Source organism: Micropterus salmoides, unplaced genomic scaffold, assembly GCF_014851395.1.
Source record: "Micropterus salmoides isolate LMB-PRFRI ecotype aquatic unplaced genomic scaffold, ASM1485139v1 Ms_hic_scaffold_13, whole genome shotgun sequence".
NCBI lineage: Eukaryota > Metazoa > Chordata > Actinopteri > Centrarchiformes > Centrarchidae > Micropterus > Micropterus salmoides.
This window is the reverse complement of record NW_024040374.1, coordinates 16,528,345-16,551,987: the sequence shown is the minus strand read 5'-3', so window position 1 is coordinate 16,551,987 and position 23,643 is coordinate 16,528,345. Positions and strand designations below refer to the sequence as shown.

Below are 23,643 nucleotides of genomic sequence, written 5' to 3'. Positions count from 1 at the left end.
AGGAGAGAGGACCTCAGTGCATCATGGGAAATAGCAGCATAACTAAGGGATGGTTCAGGACTCACCTGAGCCAGCCCTAAGCTTTATCAAAGAGGAAAGTCTTAAGCCTACTCTTAAATGTGGAGATGGTGTCTACCTCCTGAACCCAAACTGGAACCTGGTTCCACTGGAGAGGAGCTTGATAGATTAACGCTCTGGCTCCCATTCTACTTTTGGAGACTCTAGGAACCACAAGTAACCCTGCAATCTGGGAGCGCAGTGCTCTGGTGGGGGTAGTAAGGTACTATGAGCTCTTTAAGATAAGATGGTGCCTGACCATTAAGAGCTTTGTATGTGAGAAGAATGATTTTAATTATTTAATTATTATTATTCTATTCTGGAAGCCAATGCAGAGAAGCTAAGACAGGAGAAATGTGATCTATTTTCCTGGCAAGTGAAGAGACAGAAAACTTAAAAAGACAAAAACTTAATAAAATGAACCAGCAATCACTTGTAATTTACTCCAATTTAAGTTAAAAATTCAGTTTTGTTTTGCACATTGCTGACATTACTTTATCCCTAAATCCAAGGGGTTGCAAGCTGACTCAACATGCATCATGCATCTTTAATGTTTGGACAAACATCATGACTAGGCTTTTTTGTAAAGCTGGAGTAACAAAGCAGCACATCATCACTGTCTGGTATTCAGTTTAACTATGACTGTTAGTGAGAGGCCAATTGAATCACAAAGTAGAACAGTTTCTTTCTCTCTCTGTCTTACAGTCATGCAATGTTGAGAGGCGAGGAAGTGCTAGTTGTCAAATCTATTCAAATCTGAAACAAAGTGTCATCTTTAGGAGTTTCATTTCTTTACCCCTATGTTGTTTTGTCACACCACAGGCATCAGACACAAAATACCCAAACTGACTTGATACAGAAATTAATGTTATCTGTTTCCTTTCAGTCCAAAAACTGGAGTGCAGGATGGGGTCAGACCATCCTGTCAAGATAAGTCACCAGGAAATGAACCAGCATCCTCTGTATTACTCATATGATAGTAGTAAAACATATAGCATTGTGTCAAGTAGAGTTTTTATTATGTCAAAGGCAGCCGGAGATGAGAACTAAAAACTCCCCCCAAAAAATTAAAATGAAACAGTAGAAACCACGTGAAATGAAATCCAAAGATGTTAGTAAAAGCACACACAAGAAAAAAAAGGGATAATAATCCTATAATAAGATTGCAATGGGTCCACTATCAATTTAGAAATTTCAACATAAAAACATCCAGTAAAATAAGTCCAACGAATGGGCCCAGCAGAAGAGTAAGCCTAATGAAATAAGTAATTCCAGTATCAACATATTTGGAAGACCACAGTAGGTGGGGCAATGTGTGGGAAAAATGAAGGCTGTGTAGTGTGCAGTGGTGGAATGTACATGTACTGTAAATTTAAGGTACTTGAAAATGCATCGCCACAAAGCTGAAAAGAGGGCTGTTTTCTGAGCTCATGAAAAGTTAATTTTAGGGATGGCTGGTTCTCACAGGACAGCAACACTACAAACATCTGATGTCACAGAATATGATGCACTGCTGTAGATTAATAAGTTACCCAATAAAACCCAATAGTATACTGTATAAGGTAGTTGAAGTTAGCACAGCCTTAAGCATCTACAGCAGTAAAATGCAACATACACATTAATGCAGCAGTAATATTAATCCAAAAACATCATGTAAAATAGTAAAACAGGGACTATTATTTTCTGCAGAATGAGTACCTTTACTTTTCAAACTTTAATTTTGTTAATATTACTAACTTTTACTTAAGTAAGGTTTTGAAATTGAAAGCAGAACTTTTTCTTGTTGTGGAGACTTTTGACATTGTGGAATTAATAGCTTTACTTATGTAAAGGATCTGAATATAAATTCTACCACGGGTAGTGTAAGAGATGACTTTTGGGCAGGCATTTTGATGGAGCAGAGGGCAGGATATATTGATAGACACAGTGCCCAGCTCTTCAAGATAGCTCTCGAGAGAAAAGAAGAACAGAGCACAGAGCACAGCAACATAATCATGACAATGATGGATTCATACTTCAGAGGTTGGTAGAATGTTTAACTTGTTTTGTTTTTTTTCAAGTCAGGTTTGGTCTATTTATTGTAAATTATTTATTTTCTGTTTAGAAATCATATATATTTAATTATTCTTTAAGAACTATGTCAAGAACAGAATTCAAGATTTGCATTAAAAACTGACTTCAATAATTCAAGTGGCCTTTTGGATAAACAGTGATCACACTGTTATTTGGGGTGATATTAATGAGAGGTATTTAGATTTAATCTCATGTGTCTTTATTTTATATGTGCAGGCACTTTGTGGATGATACTCTTCCTCTTCACATTGCCACACCTCACCTACAACATGTCCTGCCCAGGCAGCTGCGTGTGTACTTCTAAGGGTGCTGTCATGTGTGTTGGCCACACCATCACAGATATACCAAAGCCACTGCCTGTTCATACGTACCAGCTGCAGTTGAATGATACAAACATGAACGTCATAAATGAGCAGAGCTTGGCAAACTTGGACCTCCTGTTGCGTGTCAGTCTGACACACAGCCATCTACACACCATCCATCCCAGGGCCTTCCACACTGCTCCCCAGCTCAAGTCTGTAAAACTGTCATCCAATGATCTCTCTACCCTTCCTGCTCGGGTTTTCAGTCCACTGACCACTCTGGAGGAGCTGCATTTAAATGGGAACCAGTTGGAGACCATAGGTTTGGATATGTTTAAAGGGCTTGTCGAGTTTCTGATTCTGGACCTTAGCAGGAACAAACTGAGTAGTCCTGCTTCAGATGTTTTCAATGGACTGACCAACCTCAACTTTCTGAACCTTGGCAGGAACTCCATAAAGAAGCTTCCATCTACCATCTTTCGCTCTTTGACTAAACTTCGCCAACTCTTGATGTATAACAACGAGCTAGAGGTGCTAGAAGCTGGGATTTTTGATGGACTTGTAAACCTTGAGGAGCTAAAAATACACCATAACCAGATTAAGAGCCTTCCACCTCAGGTGTTCTGGTCACTGAGGAACCTGAAGATCCTCACCCTGTCCTCCAACCGACTTCAGGCTATCCCAGAAAAGAGCTTCTACCACATGCCCAAGCTGACCAAGCTTACTATTTACAACAACCCGCTGTTATCTCTACCGGACCAGCTAATGGGTCAAATGCCTGACATGAGAGATTTCTATCTTTATGGCACTAACCTCACCACTGTGCCTGGAAATTTGTTCGCTAACATGTCTGGACTCCTGAGCCTTAACTTCCATTTAAATGACAAGCTGAATGAGATGCCTTCAGACCTCTTCTGCTGCCTTCCCAACCTTAAGAAGCTCTCCTTGAAATTCAACGACCTCCGTTATCTACACCCTCAGTTGTTCTCCAAACTAACCACACTGACCATATTGATTCTTAATAACAATAAGCTTGAGAGCCTAGCAGAAAACATCTTTCAGGGCCTTGGAGAGCTTTTCTCAATTGATTTGAAGAATAACCACCTCAAGAATCTCCCAGGAGATAGTTTCTTGTCAAATACACGTTTGAGATCTCTTACTCTGAGTGGCAACCCCTGGGACTGTACTTGTAGTATCACAGGTATTGCAAAATGGATACGATACAATGAGCATGTGGTTCTTGACAGAGATGATGCGCTATGTCATAGTCCAAAGTACCAACTGCTCCGTACCATTGGCTCATTGCGTGAAGAGGAGTTCAACTTTTGTGATGCTACAACGGTCAACAGTTATTTTCCTACATCGGTTGTAGCTTCAACAACCATACCACCCACAGCAACATCAACCACCACTCAAGGAGCTACCCAACAAGTCATCATCCCAACAACCACTCCAACTACAAAACCACCTGCCTTACACACCAAGATCCTATCAACATCTCTCCAAACTCCCACCACCACCCCACCTGACAAAGAGTTCCTTCTCGCTATTGAGACTCCCTCAACATTATACATGTCACCTCCGTTCTATGACACATTGGTGATTGAACAGGGGCCCGAGTTTGTTCACCACAACCTTCACAGGGGCTGGGTGTATGTGTGGTTTCTGCCCTCGGACACGACCTTGGCTGGGCTCCTCATGTTTAGCCACATCCTCCTTGTGGCCGCAGGTTTGTTCCTTATTGTTGCTGCCATGTATAGCATGTATCGCCTCAGCAAGACCATGGATGAGCTAAAGGCTGAGCATGTGCATAATACAGGATAACAAAACGTGTCATCAGGCCTGGTGCACAAGATGCCAAGGTAAACTGTCCATTTCTCGAGGTTGCAGTTTATAAACGATCATCTTCAAGTGTTACTTTAGGACAGTCAGATAGATTTAAAATACTGTGGCAACATTAAAGTAGAATGTATTTTAAGATAGCAAAAGGTTACTGTAAGCTAGTAGTATTTTAGATTATATAAGTACAGTACACAATAACAGCATGTAAGCTTAAAAAACAGAGCTATGCTGATGTCAGTCAAAAAATATTATCAATTCATGACATTATATAATGTATGCAGGACTGTAAGAATTGGTTGATTATTCAGTTAGTCAATTGGGGGGAAACAATAAATCAGCAACCATTTTGAGAACTGAACAGCAAAAATGCCAAATATTTACTTGCTCCAGCTTTCTTTCTTCTTATACAGCAGTAAATCTTTGTATTTTGGAGTTTTTAACTACTTATTCATTTTTTATGGACCAAACAATTATTCTATTGATCAGGAAATCATTTAGCAGATTGATCAATTCGGAAAATAACAATTTTTCAGTAAACCTAGGAAATAAAACTTCTGTCTCTGCTATCTCATTGTCTTCTGGTTGCATTCCAATTGTTATTCACAGTAAAGTCTAACAGTATGTGTAAGATTTTTTATTTTTCTGTTCTTCCATCATGACAGCAAAGCCTACACAGTTAAGCTGTTTGAAGCAAAACCAAGCAACAGCAGAACAATAGTAATCACAAGTGATCTGTTTCTCTCTAGTGGTGAAAGATTCAAACTGCATGAAGAGGCGACATCACAGCTTAAAAACATTGTTTACTCTGTATCTTTTGAGTAATCAGTCAATTGATTTCTGAATAAATTGTATTATGTGTGAATGCCTTTTTTCCTTTTCCCCCCCAGATATGAAATGCTTGTTTGTAGTTTCATGCAGCTGAGACATGTAAAATTGCCATGTCACGATGATGTTTTTCCTGCCTCTCCCATTAGTAATTAGGCGTGTTGGTTTTTTTTTCTTTTTACATCTGTTATCTGTTTGCATCTGACATGTTACAGTGTAATAATGAGAACCAAGACCTACAGTATCACAATCATAATGAAGATGGTTAATGGGTCATACAGTCAGGAATATCTAAATCTGTTTGTCTTATTCTTTACTTCTCTCTACGTCAACATTATCTTCAAACCAGTAATATTAAAAGTTATTAAAGTATATTTAAGAAATCGTACTTTTATTTAGCTTGGTCCAGCACTGTAGTGTATTTTCTGGCCTACTCCTATGGTCACACTGAAAATACACACTAATAAACCCATGTCTACGCATATTGTGAGGTGTTGTTCCACAAAGCAGTGCCAGGGCACCAGTCATATTTGGGACAAGTGCTCCTGTAAATATCTCTTTTCTTAGGTTCTTAAGTGGATTTCACCTCCCCCTTAAACGGGAATGAGGGAGAAATGTGCTTTCCCAAAATGAATCACATCTTGGATACTGGGAACATTCCGCCATAATCTCCCAACAGCATTCAAAACAGGAAACTCCAGCCCAGTCATTGTACAGATTTATTTTGGTCAGACAGCAAAATGCTGGTTGAGATGACTCTTTTTTTTGCAAAACACTGCCCCTGTAATTTCACAAGACATTATGAAACAAAACCAACATACACAGTGTTTCTATTCCTGTTTTTGAAGTGGTCCAAGATCACTTGCAACATAACTTACAATATAGTCTCAAAAAGATGGTAGCTCTTTAATTTTAATCCTAGAATTTTTATACATCTGTTTTAGCACAAGAACTTTTGAGAGCATTATCAATAAAGCTAAAACAACTAAAGTTACATGTTTAACCAGTTGTGTTGATAATTACACACTGAACTAATGATGCCATTTAACGTTGTTGTGGAGGCAAAACAACGGAGAATGTTCAATTCAAAGCTTTTAAACCTTCACAAAATGACAGCGGATGCCACAAATTCCACGAGAAGTGATTGGACTTTTAAAATGAACAGCAAACAAAAGAGGATGAATTGGTGAACAGCACCCAAGTTCATTACTATGGCAACGGGTGATTAGCCCTTCCAGTACGCTGAGCTCACACAACAGTGAGCATACACACTCCACTCCCCCACACACACACACACACACACACACACACACACACACACACACACACACACACACACACAGACGATGAGAGAAAGGGTGAGCATGGGGAGAGGAAATCCTAATGCAGGCGTCACAAGGAATATTCAACCACAGTGGAAAACATCACTCTTATCCAACCATTATTATTTTCCAGAGCACATTTGTAACACTTGTTTGCAGGATGAAGCGATAATCCTCTTAAATCTAATAATTTACTGTAGACAGCATTTTGACAAACAAAGTTTTGGCCAAACATTTTGCCCAAGACAGCTACATCATTGTAATGGGATTGGTCTGCAATTGGTCTAACTAAATGGGGCTGTTTTGTCATAAAGCTGAGTTATGAGTTTAGCCATGCCTGATTTAGCCATGTAATTATACAAATCTTTAGGGGGGAAAATACATTTAGTTTAACATATAAAATATAAATTTAATATATAAATATATACATTTAATTACTTAGTTTGAGGCAGTAACTGTTACTCACACTTTTGTTTTTATAAGCCCATCAGTGTAGTGCCATTACAGCCTTCAATCTGTGACTATTGTCTATCTAATTTTAACACACCAAGAGCAAATTTGGTCATTTTTATCTATTCAAAAGCTACTCAAATGTAAAGAATGTATAAGTACATACGAATTATGAGAGCGGAGACTCTAAACTCTAAAAAGTTCTTATGTACTAGATAAGGAAAAAGTAGTATCCACCATGGTCATTTGTCAATTTTTTAGTGAAACTGGGAGAAATAAAGTAATGTATATACTGGAAACTACTGTCTTCATCTCACTCCTGACCTTTTGACCTCACTCGAATGCAATATGAACTATTTTTTATTATTATTCTTAGTAAGAAGACTGTGAGACATACCTGATTTTACTTAAAATTAATTAGCAAAATTTTCACAGGCTAATGTGTTCACAAGCTCCCGCTCCTCAGACTAGCAGGAACAACTATTTCAACAACTATACACATACATGTCATACATGAGTCATAGGTAGCTGTATATGACTGATATCCTTAACTCTCTAACTGTCTAATAAAATGTCTGACGTGCTCACAACCCAACAGTAACTCTGAACTTACCTAGTCTGTTAAAGTATGTGCAGTTCATCAGTGGTGTTATGGCCCAGTGTGGACAAATAACTAACAAATAAACATTATGGGATAGAGGGGGGAAATGTTTGCTTGCAATACAGTGAATAATGTGTGAAAACTGAAAGATAAAATAGACTTCATGATGGTTTTGACAGTTGACTGTGGCTGTTGGCAGTCAGTTGCAAAACACTGGTATGACCAGAAACATTACTTTATCTTTTATACATAATCTAGTCTATTTTACAGATCAGATATTCAATATCATAAAAACACCATGTTTCCAGTGTGAGTTTTGTGAGCTGCAGCAACAGACTATACGTTAACTCCACCCTCACTATCTGTTTTCTGTGGTGAAGAGGGAGTTTGCCATATAACAAAACAGATGGATTTACTTACAGTAAGGCAGGAATGTTAAAATCTGCACAATGCCTGCTGCTCACGCTTTTTTCACTTAATAAAGAACATACCACATTTTAGCATCAAAACTAAATTACACTGACTTTGCATGATAAAAACCGAACACTCAAACTCAAACAAAGAACAATTGTAATGCAATGGTTTATTATTTATATATTATACTACTTGAATACGTACATTAGTTGGGGCACAATCTGGATATTTATGATTCAGTCCATCTCATACATACATGTACTTTACATGCACAGAAACAGAACCTCTCTGCAACAGTAGGGAAAGCCTCATCACATAATTCCATCCAGAATCAAACAATTCTAAAAGACAAATGTACTAAAGATGCCTGCACAGGTGTTTATAATGGCATTAAGCTTACTGAGTAGAACATTTCTGCAACACTGAACAGATGTTTGCAGGTTGTTTGGTTGTTTTTTGGACCATCTTCCAATCAGTAATCAGTCATGAATGTCTAAGACTGCCAAGTGCCCAAACCATCGGCTCACAAGCATGCCGCGGACGTCATGCCAAAGATATGTACAGCTGATACTTAAATGTTCACACCCAAACAAGAAGGCACATACTCACAACACAATGTCACAAACAAAAACACAAAACCAACTCCACTGTCTTTAACCAAACCAAATTCCACTCCAACACAAATATACTTCTTTTTCTTGGGACGAAGATAAAAAAAGAAGACATGTTTGTTGAAAACAGACGGAACCCCTAAGATGAAGCTCACGCATCCCCTTACGTGCATTCAAACAAGCACAAACACTAATCAGCAGAGGGCTTGATCCCCCACCACCACATTTAGCAAAACAATGTGAGTGTGTGAGAGGAACAGAGGGGGCAGGGAGACAGCTGGGTCGCTGAACAACGCCACTGAAGCCTCATAAAAAGCTACAGATTTCATGAGCTCAGGGGAAAGGAAAAAAAACTGATTGGGAAAGGGAATCGAGTGATGACTAAGAGCAGGAAAATGTGATGGTGTGAGAGTTCAGACAGTGCTGGAAACTTTCAGCAGAGGATTTGTAAAGCCGAGGAGGAAGGGAGGACGTACATAAAAGATAACCACACCGATTCTGTGTTCACTCCATCACCAGCTACTACGGGAGGTAAGTTTTGCTGTCCTGGATAACAGAGCGATGGCTGACGGCTTACTTGTGATATACTTTTCAAGGATATACGCAGGATGATTGAATAATGGAATTAATCAGAACCAAAATAAAATAATGATAATGATAAAATACACTATAACAGCAATAGGAATGTGTAGGGTACTTAATTCTTAAAAATACAACCTTCTGTACATAATTCAACCCTTGATTTTGATCAAAGCAATTAATGATGAAATGGAAATGCTTTAGCCATTATACTGTACTGCAAACCATTCCAGGATGTCCCAGTCGAGAGCAGACGGTGGTTTTGGTAGGACTGCAATGATATAATATCCACCAGAGAGGAAACGTGGTTTTATTCAAACAGGGACATTATTAAATTCATACTTGTGAGGAGTCACAAAAGTTCTCATATAATTTGTGTCAAGAAGCAGTGATGCCTGCTGCTTGAATCCATTTTTGCTGACAGTGTTAGTGTAATGTAGTAATGTTTTCCACTACAACACATACAGGGGAAGGGGAACTATTTTCAGATAATATATTACTCAATGTATATCTGACCATTAGTTGTCTTGTGTACTCAGAAATACACCCCTGACTTGACAAATTGAAAGCAGAAAAAGTGACAAAAGTGGTTGTTGCCCCGCAAAACCTAGTTCGCAAAAATAGGAAGAAAAAGTAATGCGTTTTGAAATAGCACAGTAATAGTGTTTTATTAACAATGGAAACATTACTTTTCCTCTCAGAGCAGGGACCTAGCACCCCATGCCTTCAAAGCACAAGTGAAAGCAGACATGAGAACGAAATGTGCTCATGTCAAAAATGGGAACAACTGTGATGTCCTTGGATGTATTTTATGACGTTTTATCTTTGATGTGTAAAAGACAAGAAAGAAAGAAAGAAAGAAAGAATGAACGAATGAACGAATGAACGAAAGAAAGAAACTGTGGCAGAGCTCATTTGAGGACATACTGGTCTCTTTACAAACTTACTTCCTCCAGAAAGACTCTTTCTGCACCCTAATACACCTCGGCCACTGAGAAACAACTCACACTTGCCAACCTTAAGTTGCAGAACTTTAAATGGATTTGTATGGAGAAGCAGGTCATTATGTTGGCACAGCTATGTGTTTGGAGCCTCCAGTGCCATTACAAATAGTGAGCACAGACTGCACCACAGCCTCAAACATGTGCATCTGTCATGTTGAGATGTACTGTAGACACAACACAGAAATCATTTTGTGAGAACAAACCAAACACCATGTCTATATTCAACAAGGACATGCTTTACTTCTAAAAACATTCTACAGCAAACTTCTGAAGCATATGTGAGCTCCAACGTTATGCCAAAAGGCTGCTAAGCATGGTGATTTATCAGCCAATCCTGTTGACAATGCTTACGGGCAACAGACAACACTGGATCAATTTATGCAAATGTATTCTTTCTGGTTAAAATAAGAATGCTGAGGCTGCAACATGTAGGGATTGTTACTAATTACAGTGGCCTTCAGTATAACTGCCTTATTACGCTGGTGATTTTGAGTGCAGAGAATTGCCTTAGTGGCTGTTCTTTCAGTGAGAGGAGAAAAACCAGACCACAGTCTGGAGAGAGAGAGAGAGAGAGCAAAAATTCTCCCTGTGGTTTTAATTAATATTTACAGTGTAGCAGTTAGGTTTTCCTTCATGTGCAAAAAAAGTCAGCAATAATTTAAAAAAGGAATTACTTTTTTGAGCTAAAAACATCTATGTTTTGTGATAAAGTTGAGTGTTTTATCGCTATTTCTTTGTGCTCTTGACACCTTCGTGGTATTTTTGGTGAGTCCTATGGGCAGTCAGCTTTTAGACAGAGGTAGGCATCAACCTATGCAAAGCTCAGCACTGACCTAAAGGGTTACTCTAGTGATTTAGTATTGCATATCCATGAAACTGGCAGACTTCACACCCAAAATTATTCAAGTAATGAAATTTGAGTGTTGACCTGACTCCAGTCCTCCAGAGCCACAGAGGATGTTAAAAAAAACTTTCACTCACGCTTAGTGAAAGCACTCCCAGTAAGGAGTGTCCTATAAAATACAAATAAAATTTATTATATAATGCATGGCATGTTCAGAAACCACTTAGTCATTCATGTAAATCCAAGATTCATAACTAATGCTGACTGTAACTTTTTTTCTGTTCTAGTGCAATAATGGACCTGCACCTCACCCTTCATGTGCTCCTACTTCTCTTTTCTCTCAATGCTGTTGTTTGGGCGTGTCCCGATGGATGCAAATGTCAAGAAACCAGAATCTTGTGCAGTGGCCTCTCAGACTTCCCCACAACTGTGCCCTCATCTACCACCGCACTATACTTCTCCAATTGTAGTATCAGCTTTCTAAAACCAGAGGACCTGACCAATTTCTCTAATGCCCTTGGCATCTTTGTGATTAAAGACACTGATCTGAGGGAAGTGCGCACTGGCACACTTGATTCCACTCCGAACATAGGTGCCTTAGGGTTTGCTGGCACCAAACTGCAAGATCTCCCTGAGACCTTGTTCCAAAATCTTCAGAAGCTTGAGTCTCTGAATCTGAAGAGCAACAATCTCCTGGTACTCCGCCCTAACTGGTTTTCCCGGTTGACAGATCTCAAACTCCTTGATCTTAGTAAGAATCTTTTCACTTCTGTACCTGTGGAAACTTTTCACGCTCTTGCTGAACTGCAGTACCTTTTCCTTTCTGGAAACAATATCAGTAAATTACCTAGAGAGACATTCAAAGGTCTTTCCAAGCTGAAAACCTTACGGCTTAACAAAAACTCATTACAGGAACTCCCCATTGGCAGTTTGGATGACCTTGTAAACCTGGAGGAACTATCCCTACATGATAATCTAATCACTCATCTCCACCATGACTTGTTCTCCAAGACTTTAAAACTCCAAAAGCTTTTCCTCTCCCACAACAGACTCACATCTCTTCCACAAGGGGTCTTCTTAAACCTGCCCCTCCTTTCCCAGATCTCCCTGTATGAAAATCAGCTGGAGAGTCTGCGACCAGGGGTGTTTGGGCCCATGGCATTGCAGGAGTTGTGGCTGTATGACAACAAGCTGAGCCACCTGGAGGATGACACATTCAGGAACCTGACTCAATTGCATCTCCTGGTGCTCAGTCGCAACCAGATCAACTATGTATCCTCTGGGGCCTTTAGAGGGTTGGAACAGCTGGGAGAGATATCACTTCACACCAATCTGCTCAAAACACTGGAAGCTGGGACTTTCAAAGGTTTGCCCAGTCTGGTCAACATTTCCTTGGAACACAACTTCATCAGCTCTCTCCCTTTGGGCTTTGTCCAGGGCCTAAGACACTTGGGACAAATAGACCTGCAAAATAACTCCTTTACCAACCTGCCACAGGAGACTCTAGATGACCTCACTGCAGCAAAGGAAGTACTCCTGCAGCAGAACCCCTGGAGGTGTGACAAGGATATTCTGCCACTTAGGGACTGGCTGAAACAGCATCCATCCAAGGCCAACCAAACTCTTGTGGTCTGTGAAACACCACTGAACGGTGAGGTAATTGCTCTGCTGACAGATGAGAACTTGATGCCTCTCAGCTCTACTGAGGAGCCTGTGTTGACCTCAACAGTAAAGAGGAGGAAACCCCATACCCCTCCAACAAGACGAAGCACATCCTCACCTGCTGTGAAGACAACCCTCACCTCAGAGCAGGACGAGATCAACGGCGGACAAGAGGAGAATGGAACGGTTTCTAATAATACTTCGATCATCCTCATTGCCATTGCAGTAGTGTCCACTGTCATCATCAGCACTGTCATCATCAGCTTCGGGTGCTGGAGGAAGAACAGGAGAGGCAGCGGAAATATAGGCGTCCGAAATAAAAACTCTGTGCTGTAGACTAGACCATCCAACATCGCAACCCAAAAACTTTTAAACCCAAGGGAAACTGCTCACTGTGGTTTACTCGGAAAAAGTGGAGTCTAGAGTTGATTTTAGAACCTCAAAGGCAACAGAAATAACCACTTCATCTTTATTCAGATGTACAAGCTAGAACAAACAAGCCAACTTCTTCATTGGCGTTTAATTTTTCATGATCAAATGTACCAGTCGGCATTCCTTTCCTGTGGCATGTGAAAAGAGAACGGCCATTTTATGTACTAACTGTAAAAAACACCCACCTTGCCATCTTGTGGGAAACCTGGACATTTTGTTGGCTGTAACCTCAGATGCACTGAAGAAGTGTACTTCTTTTAGTAAACTCAAGACTGCATTCAGTATTTACTTCAAACTATTACCATTTTTCAGTACTAATAATTGCAGTTTGACAATGGTTTTCTGTACTAATAACAGTTTGACCTTTTTGCTAAATGGCTGTGTTAAATTAAACATGTCACTTTGACTGCACTGTAACACAATTCATTTTATAGTTTCCACACTTACAACGCAAAATGCTACTATAAATTAAATAAATGCACTTCTTTAAGTGGGAGCTATCTTACATTGTGTTAATCATTTACAGAACTAAGTGGTATTACATGCAAGCTTCTCTTCCTTGAATTTATCCTTTATCTACACACACAGGAGTGTAGAGGAGGATAAAACTCCACTTAAATGCTTGTGAGAAGGAAATTACTCAAAGAAATAAATAAATGTTAAGTTATGAAAATAGTAAGTACACTAAGACACTGTATTGTACCTTAGACGAAAAGGAAAAAAGTGCATTAACACACAAAAGTATTGACATTGTTTTATTTAAACAAGCAGTGATTTCTAGACATTTATATGGGCAGGATGATGAACATACTGTGATTACTAAATGACCCACAATGACCACGCTCACCACTATACTCCCAACCACAGAACCAATCACCACCATCCTCACAACCACAACTCCAACAACCTCTTTGCCAACTACAACTATATCAACCACTACTGTCTCCACCACGGCACTAGCCACAACAACCACAACAACACCAACAACCACGGCTCTGCCAACAACCACCCCCACAACCACTATGAGCACAGCTATAGCCACCACAGTCATGACCACAATATTAACAACTGCACCAAAAATGCATTAACACACAAAAGTATTGACATTGTTTTATTTAAACAAGCAGTGATTTCTAGACATTTATATGGGCAGGATGATGAAAATACTGTGATTACTAAATAGTCAACAGATAACAGGATTTTTAATCACTAGTGTGTTGTGTGATTATGTTGACTGTGCCAACTCAGTTTGTGGAATTTCCAGAAGAACAAAACAAAGTCCAGACTGAGTACATTTAAAAGTGGTCATGGTGAAGGGAAGGAGGCACAGCATGATATTGTGATACATGATTACTGAATAATGTTTGAAACCTCTAGCTAAAATCCAACAAGTCCCTCTGCTTGCAATTACAGATGCCAGACAAAACAAATGTTCATGTATGCTGGAATGTATGTCTAATTGTTGTCTGACAATAACAATGTTCTAGTAAGGAAGTTAAACAAAACATAATCAACAAACTAGAGATGAATGCATTTGAAATGGAGGAAAATTGTGCACTTTAAAAATGTTTGCTTTTTACTGCTTTTCCTGATGTGGAAACATACATATTTTCACAATGAAACATGTTTACATACCCTAGAGTATGTAACATATGTGCATGAATGATGCATTCAAGCTTATAAAAACATCTGTTACTGCACTAGGTGAATAACCTAATATATGTAGTACATCGCATGTACTGCTTAGAGTCATCATCTATCAAATTTAAAACAAATTTGTATGCTGTAAAGGCAGAAGACAATGTCTTGAAAACAACTTTAATTTAGAATATTCTGAACACTGAAAACAGAAAGTTTGTAAATTATGTCAAAATGATTACAAGCATAGGAGAAAAACATATTCATTTTGTAATCATGAAGCCAAGCTGCAGAGCAGTGCAGTAAATGGCGGAAACATAAAAGTTCAGTCCTCAGTCCAGCTCTTATCTCAAGTTGCAGAAGTGTGTTACACCACCCCTCACATGACCTGCAACACACTCAGGGGGGAGCTGGCAAACATCGATACAGAAGATAAGTAATGAGACTGAGCTTGTTTGTGTGTCCTCACTGCTGTAACAACCTGTTTTATCCCGGGACGGAAAATTATCAGGTAGGGAAATATTTCGGCATTTCGGCACAGCACACAGATTTAGTGAGAACTTGACACTGTAAAACTTTTTATAATGTTCCTGACACTTGAGCATTTATGTATTATCACAAGAAAGAGAAGAAAAATCATATATTAAACTATACCTGTTAACTGTATACAAAGTCTAAATTGAATCTACTCAATTTGAAGTTATTCATTATCCAATTTGTTTTACTTTTTATAGTGAATAAGCATGTCAAGAGGAGAAATCATCATTTTGTTTCTGTCTTTGTTGATTGAGTCTTCACTGACTCAAAGAAATCCATGTGAAAGGGAGGCAGACTGCCCCAAAGACAACCAGGAAGTTTTTAGTACATCTACGACAGAAATCCCACGCGTCCTGAGAACAGGTGTGACAGAGGTTTTCTTTGTGGACAGCCAGATCAAAACAATCCCCAAAGAAGCCTTTGTTGAAAACCCCCAGCTTGAAAAGGTGGAGTTCATGAACACTAATACGACGTCTATTGAGCCTGGAGCTTTTGAAGGTTTGATACACCTCAAGCATATTGAGATCTCCAGCACTCCATTAACGTCAATCCCAGTGGGAGCCTTTAAAGACCTCGGCAACCTGGAGTTTATTGTACTAAAGCTAAACAAGCTCCATAGTCTGGAGAAGGGCTTGTTTGACGGCCTTAAAAAAGTAAAACATCTCATGTTACATATCAACGAGATTGAATTGATTGAAGACGGGACCTTTGATGGTCTAGAGGAACTTGAATTGCTCCATTTAGCTAAAAACAATCTCTGTGCTGTATCTGCCGACTGGTTCTCAGACCTAAAGAAACTGCAGATTCTCCGGCTTTATGAGAATCAGCTGACCAGTGTTCCGGAGGAGATTTTTCAGAATTTGACAGAATTGAAGGAAATTGGGTTGCAGGGAAACAAAATAACAGAATTATCACAGAATCTCTTTCCACATAAAATCAAACTAAATAAGCTGTATTTGGATAGTAATCTCCTGACTGGTCTACCGCCAGAATTTTTCATTGGCTTCCCTCAGCTTAAAACACTGACCCTGTTTAATAATCAACTGACTAGTCTACCACCAGTGCTTTTTGGAGAAATGCCAAAATTCACTGACTTAGGCCTCAGTCAAAATAATCTCAGCTCTCTTCCTAAAGGAATATTAGGCCCTCTGAAGAAACTCAGGAAGCTTGATCTGTCTAAAAATCACTTTGTCACCTTGAATGCTGAGTATTTTGAAGGCCCTGATAAGCTTTTGGAGCTGAATCTACAGCACAACGAGATACATTTGCTGGATGAAGGTGTGTTTGAAAAGCTACAGTCACTGACAACACTCAAGCTAGCCCACAATGACCTCCAAACGCTTCCTGAGGATATTTTTCAGCCTTTAACAAAACTCAAAAAACTTTACCTCAATGGCAACCCTTGGAACTGTGACTGTAACCTGGTACATCTTTACCTCTGGATGAAGGCGAACTCTGACAAGATTGCGTCTACTGTGGTCTGTGAGTATCCAGAACATCTAAAAGATCAGGAAATCCAATCACTAACAATGGATCAACTTATTTGCCCCACCCTTCCCTCCACAACCACTCTCTTGATCACCACATCTACTACAACGATCCCAACGACAGAACCAGCAACGACAACCCTTACTACAACAACACCTCTTCCTACAACACCAACCACCACTTTGCCACTCCCTATAATGCCTCCCACAATGACCACGCTCACCACCGTACTCCCAACCACAGAACCAATCACCACCATCCTCACAACCACAACTCCAACAACCTCTTTGCCAACTACAACTATATCAACCACTACTGTCTCCACCACGGCACTAGCCACAACAACCACAACAACACCAACAACCACGCCCACAACCACTATGAGCACAGCTATAGCCACCACAGTCATGACCACAATATTAACAACTGCACCCACAAGCACAATAATAACAACTGCACCAAAAATGCATTAACACACAAAAGTATTGAAATTGTTTTATTTAAACAAGCAGTGATTTCTAGACATTTATATGGGCAGGATGATGAACATACTGTGATTACTAAATAGTCAATAGATAACAGGATTTTTAATCACTAGTGTGTTGTGTGATTATGTTGACTGTGCCAACTCAGTTTGTGGAATTTCCAGAAGAACAAAACAAAGTCCAGACTGAGTACATTTAAAAGTGGTCATGGTGAAGGGAAGGAGGCACAGCATGATATTGTGATACATGATTACTGAATAATGTTTGAAACCTCTAGCTAAAATCCAACAAGTCCCTCTGCTTGCAATTACAGATACCAGACAAAACAAATGTTCATGTATGCTGGAATGTATGTCTAATTGTTGTCTGACAATAACAATGTTCTAGTAAGGAAGTTAAACAAAACATAATCAACAAACTAGAGATGAATGCATTTGAAATGGAGGAAAATTGTGCACTTTAAAAATGTTTGCTTTTTACTGCTTTTCCTGATGTGGAAACATACATATTTTCACAATGAAAACATGTTTACATACCCTAGAGTATGGTAACATATGTGCATGAATGATGCATTCAAGCTTATAAAAACATCTGTTACTGCACTAGGTGAATAACCTTATATACGTAGTACATCGCATGTACTGCTTAGAGTCATCATCTATCAAATTTAAAACAAATTTTGTATGCTGTAAAGGCAGAAGACAATGTCTTGAAAACAACTTTAATTTAGAATATTCTGAACACTGAAAACAGAAAGTTTGTAAATTATGTCAAAATGATTACAAGCATAGGAGAAAAACATATTCATTTTGTAATCATGAAGCCAAGCTGCAGAGCAGTGCAGTAAATGGCGGAAACATAAAAGTTCAGTCCTTGCTCTTATCTCAAGTTGCAGAAGTGTGTTACACCACCCCTCACATGACCTGCAACACACTTAGGGGGGAGCTGGCAAACATCGATACAGAAGATAAGTAATGAGACTGAGCTTGTTTGTGTGTCCTCACTGCTGTAACAACCTGTTTTATCCTGGGACGGAAAATTATCAGGTAGGGAAATATTTCGGCATTTCGGCACAGCACACAGATTTAGTGAGAACTTGACACTGTAAAACTTTTTATAATGTTCCTGACACTTGAGCATTTATGTATTATCACAAGAAAGAGAAGAAAAATCATATATTAAACTATACCTGTTAACTGTATACAAAGTCTAAATTGAATCTACTCAATTTGAAGTTATTCATTATCCAATTTGTTTTACTTTTTATAGTGAATAAGCATGTCAAGAGGAGAAATCATCATTTTGTTTCTGTCTTTGTTGATTGAGTCTTCACTGACTCAAAGAAATCCATGTGAAAGGGAGGCAGACTGCCCCAAAGACAACCAGGAAGTTTTTAGTACATCTACGACAGAAATCCCACGCGTCCTGAGAACAGGTGTGACAGAGGTTTTCTTTGTGGACAGCCAGATCAAAACAATCCCCAAAGAAGCCTTTGTTGAAAACCCCCAGCTTGAAAAGGTGGAGTTCATGAACACTAATACGACGTCTATTGAGCCTGGAGCTTTTGAAGGTTTGATACACCTCAAGCATATTGAGATCTCCAGCACTCCATTAACGTCAATCCCAGTGGGAGTCTTTAAAGATCTCGGCAACCTGGAGTTTATTGTACTAAAGCTAAACAAGCTCCGTAGTCTGGAGAAGGGCTTGTTTGACGGCCTTAAAAAAGTAAAACATCTCAAGTTACATGACAACGAGATTGAATCGATTGAAGACGGGACCTTTGATGGTCTAGAGGAACTTGAATTGCTCCATTTAGCTAAAAACAATCTCTGTGCTGTATCTGCCGACTGGTTCTCAGACCTAAAGAAACTGCAGATTCTCCGGCTTTATGAGAATCAGCTGACCAGTGTTCCTGAGGAGATTTTTCAGAATTTGACAGAATTGAAGGAAATTGGGTTGCAGGGAAACAATATAACAGAATTATCACAGAATCTCTTTCCACATAAAATCAAACTAAATAAGCTGTATTTGGATAGTAATCTCCTGACTGGTCTACCGCCAGAATTTTTCATTGGCTTCCCTCAGCTTAAAACACTGACCCTGTTTAATAATCAACTGACTAGTCTACCACCAGTGCTTTTTGGAGAAATGCCAAAATTCACTGACTTAGGCCTCAGTCAATAATCTCAGCTCTCTTCCTAAAGGAATATTAGGCCCTCTGAAGAAACTCAGGAAGCTTGATCTGTCTAAAAATCACTTTGTCACCTTGAATGCTGAGTATTTTGAAGGCCCTGATAAGCTTTTGGAGCTGAATCTACAGCACAACAAGATACATTTGCTGGATGAAGGTGTGTTTGAAAAGCTACAGTCACTGACAACACTCAAGCTAGCCCACAATGACCTCCAAACGCTTCCTGAGGATATTTTTCAGCCTTTAACAAAACTCAAAAAACTTTACCTCAATGGCAACCCTTGGAACTGTGACTGTAACCTGGTACATCTTTACCTCTGGATGAAGGCGAACTCTGAAAAGATTGCGTCTACTGTGGTCTGTGAGTATCCAGAACATCTAAAAGATCAGGAAATCCAATCACTAACAATGGATCAACTTATTTGCCCCACCCTTCCCTCCACAACCACTCTCTTGATCACCACATCTACCACAACGATCCCAACGACAGAACCAGCAACGACCACCCTTACTACAACAACACCTCTTCCTACAACACCAACCACCACTTTTCCACTCCCCACAATGACCACGCTCACCACCGTACTCCCAACCACAGAACCAATCACCACCATCCTCACAACCACAACTCCAACAACCTCTTTGCCAACTACAACTATATCAACCACTACTGTCTCCACCACGGCACTAGCCACAACAACCACAACAACACCAACAACCACGGCTCTGCCAACAACCACACCCACAACCACTATGAGCACAGCTATAGCCACCACAGTCATGACCACAATATTAACAACTGCACCCACAACCACAATAATAACAACTGCACCAACAACCACAATAACAACTGCACCAACAACCATGACCATGACAACAACAACCGCACCCACAACCACAACCATGATAATAACAACCGCACCAACAACCACAACCATGATTACAACAACTGCACCCACAACCACAATAACAACACCCACAACTACTTTAACAACAACTATGCCAACAACCACTACCCAAACACCTCCTCCACAAACCACTCCAGTGGTCTTCACCATGGAGCCAGTCATTCAGGAGCCATCACCTTCCTTCATGTATCAGTACAGAAACAAAGTTCAGCGGTGCAAATCTCAGTTGATGACCTACATCGCACTGCTGGTGGTGGAGATCACCTGCACACTGGCACTGGCTAAGTTCACCCTGTCTCTTTACCGCCTGCTGCAGGGCAGGGAGAGGATGCACTACACAGTCAAACTCACCCGCTTCTCTTACAGGAGAGAGGTCCTCCTCAAGCCTCTACGAGAGGCAGAGACTCACAGACATTAAACAACAACGCCTCACTTGTTGGATGCCAGTGATGGAAAATGAGCAGATTAGCAGCCATGTGACCTATCAAAGCACCCGTGAGTAAGATGTCAAAACCCTATTTGCTAATATAATGACTATCATGTGATATTTAATATTTAAAGCAACTATATCAATATTCAAACTCAAATGTTCAAAGTCAGTATTAAAGGGGTTACTCATGGTGATGAACCTACAGAAAATTATCACCTGAATATGCAGTTCCCTTCATCTTTATGGGCCTTCACAGTGAGTTGGAGTTTAATGTTTAGCTGTCCAGCAGGAATCCATTCTTATGTGGAATATTTGAAATTTTGATGGCGCTATGCAGTTGCTATAGAACTTCTCAAATGTGAATTAACTGTGAACACAACATTGACATATAAAGTTCATACGAAGTTGTTTGCAAACAGTTGCTTAGTCATGCATCCAGCGAATAAAGAGCAACTTTAGCATTCATTTGGAGGCATGTTTCTGTCCACCTGTCCAATAATTACTCTCCTTGTAGTTCTGTTTTTGGTCTCTTCCAACTCCTGAGGGAAAAATCTGGCTCTTTAGCTGCTTAATGCTCCACTATGTTCACCAGATAGTTGCTAACTTTCTCTGCCTGCTGCAGCTGAAAGCAACACTGAGAGCAATGGGAGTGAACCAAAACAGTAAAGTTGAGGCCTGTGAAACAAAACACGCTTTAATGCACCGTAGAGTTGGGGGGAACTGCAGAGTTGGGTGATAATTCTCTGTGTCATTCACATACAAGTGGAAATGAAAATAAAAATACTGAAAACAACTTTGAATAAAATATTAATACACATAATGCTTTACATTTCTAATATTATCAAGTTGCTGATATAACAGGTTATAAACACCTTGTAGAAATATCTCCTCTGGAATGTTTGATTTTTTTGCAGTTAAGTATTTCTGAAAATTATATATTTTGATAAGCATAATAATGTACTAAAAACATAATGCATTGTGAAATGATTAAAAAACTTTCTCCTGGAAATCTGTTTTGTTATTACTGAAATCCAGCAGCTGGCAGCAGTAGACAGACTTTTACAGCATGGGGAAGTCCAGAGATCCAAGAGACTTCATTCTCTGTCTCATTCACAGAAAACATGGCTTAGGGAACTTTACCTACCACAGTTTGTATGTCTGCAATTTAGATGATGTCCTAGGATGATGTCCTTCTTCATCAGAGGTTTTCTATTAAAGTAGCAATCTTAGGAATGTATTTACCGAAAACTGAAGGAAAAGTGGATATTTAAAGCACAACAAAAGAGTCCCTCAGGTCATAAATTTCATGAAGTGGCAGAGTGGAAAACACTGAACATGGATCTGGGACTGGGATTGGGATTTACGTTTTTTTTTCCCCCTGATAAGTAAAGGTTAAATACATTAATTAGCTCTTTTCTTAGACTGTAGCACAGGAACAGAACAGTAGTGCAGATCCATTAACCCAGTCTGACTCAGTACCTGTGTGAGAAAGAAATAAAAACACTAATCTTTATCTTAGTAGAAACTGTTTGCCTGCTGTCTGCCCTTAATGACTATGGCACTGATCAGTAACTCCGATGTTACATGTAAGTACCAAATTTAAGATTGGAATTTTTTACATATACATCCGGTGAACTTTGTAAAATTGTGGTCCTTTACATATAATGGGAGCTGTGATAGCTCAGTGAATAAGATCCATGCCTTTGGTGTGAGAGACTTGGGTTCAATACCCCACTTTGACACATCCACCAATGTGTCCCTGAGCAAGACACTTAACCCCTAGTTGCAACCTCTAACATATATAGCAATTGTAAGTCGCTTTGGACTAGACATTTCTGAGGTGATATTTCTTATCACTTATCTGTCATGTTTATGAGAGTACATGTAATACAGTAATTTAATACTGTATAATATACTATACTATATTCCCCCTTTCTATCTTAGCACATAGGACATTTCAACTTTACAAATATAACTGTCTGGGAACCATCAGGGAATGTTCCTTAAAGGTTATCTTAAGGTTTTTCAAGAATAACCTTCAGAAAACCTTTAGGGAACATTAAGTAAAGTCCTCTGATGTTATGTGTCCTATGTGTTATGTCTGGCTATGTGTGCTGTAGCTGTGTACATATAAATGAGGGAATAACTTGTGTAGGATTGTATCCATCCCTGGAACAGAGTTCCACAGACTTGGAAAGGAGCACTGAAGCTGTTCGTGCTCCATGTGAATCCTTCACATGCTATGAAAGATAGAAAGATAGAAAGGGGGAATTACTGTCCGTTGTATAGTATACTATGCAGTATTAAATTACTGTATTACATGTGCTCTCATAAGCATGACAGATATGAAATCACCTCAGAAATGTCCAGTCCAAAGCGTCTTTTTCAAATTTTACTAAACGGCTATATATATATATATATATATATATATGTAATAATCTTCAGTGTACATTTAGTTTATGTTTCTAATCTGTGCCTTTTACTAATTTTTGTTGTTTGTTAGAAATCACCTCTTTTTCGCTCTTGTCATGCAAAGAACAAAGTCAGCAATGTGTAGATGAAGAGATATGATCCCTCCCACTAGAGGGCACTTTTGTATTGGATAAAACAGCACCTTAGAAGCACAAAGACCACAGAAAAATATTTATTTAACGGTTTCACTTCTTATAATGTTCCCAGTGAGGCTTCTTCCTTCTGTCAAACTGTTGTATTGTATTATAGAGTAGGTTCCCATTGAAATCAAGTGACACAGACAAAAGAATCTAGTTTCAAGTAAAATAAAAAATGTCTTCATATTTGATCATATTCCCTTTGGAGGAGTCTTCTGTGTAGGATTTTTTTTATGAAGCTGTGCCAGACAGCAGGAAAAGTGAATGAAGAGACTGAATGAGGGTAACATAACTTTGCTTTATCAGTTTTACCTCTGGGATATATGGACAAACACACAC

The 23,643-nt window shown here is 39.3% G+C and overlaps 2 protein-coding genes and 1 pseudogene across 2 annotated transcripts; all 3 read left to right on the top strand.

Moving 5' to 3' along the window:
* The first annotated feature begins 373 nt into the window (after positions 1–373).
* LOC119901354 lies at positions 374–13,523 on the top strand. The gene is made up of 3 exons (XM_038716983.1): positions 374–2,079; positions 2,347–4,255; positions 11,212–13,523. The coding sequence occupies exons 1-3, from the start codon at positions 1,950–1,952 to the stop codon at positions 12,920–12,922; spliced, it is 3,750 nt and encodes a 1,249-aa protein (XP_038572911.1). The 5' UTR covers positions 374–1,949; the 3' UTR covers positions 12,923–13,523.
* A 1,260-nt stretch (positions 13,524–14,783) lies between these two features.
* On the top strand, positions 14,784–18,367 carry LOC119900661 (carboxypeptidase N subunit 2-like). The gene is made up of 2 exons (XM_038715816.1): positions 14,784–15,167; positions 15,391–18,367. The coding sequence occupies exon 2, from the start codon at positions 15,400–15,402 to the stop codon at positions 17,152–17,154; it is 1,755 nt and encodes a 584-aa protein (XP_038571744.1). The 5' UTR covers positions 14,784–15,167; positions 15,391–15,399; the 3' UTR covers positions 17,155–18,367.
* LOC119900660 lies at positions 18,071–21,704 on the top strand (annotated as a pseudogene).
* Positions 21,705–23,643: the final 1,939 nt, after the last annotated feature.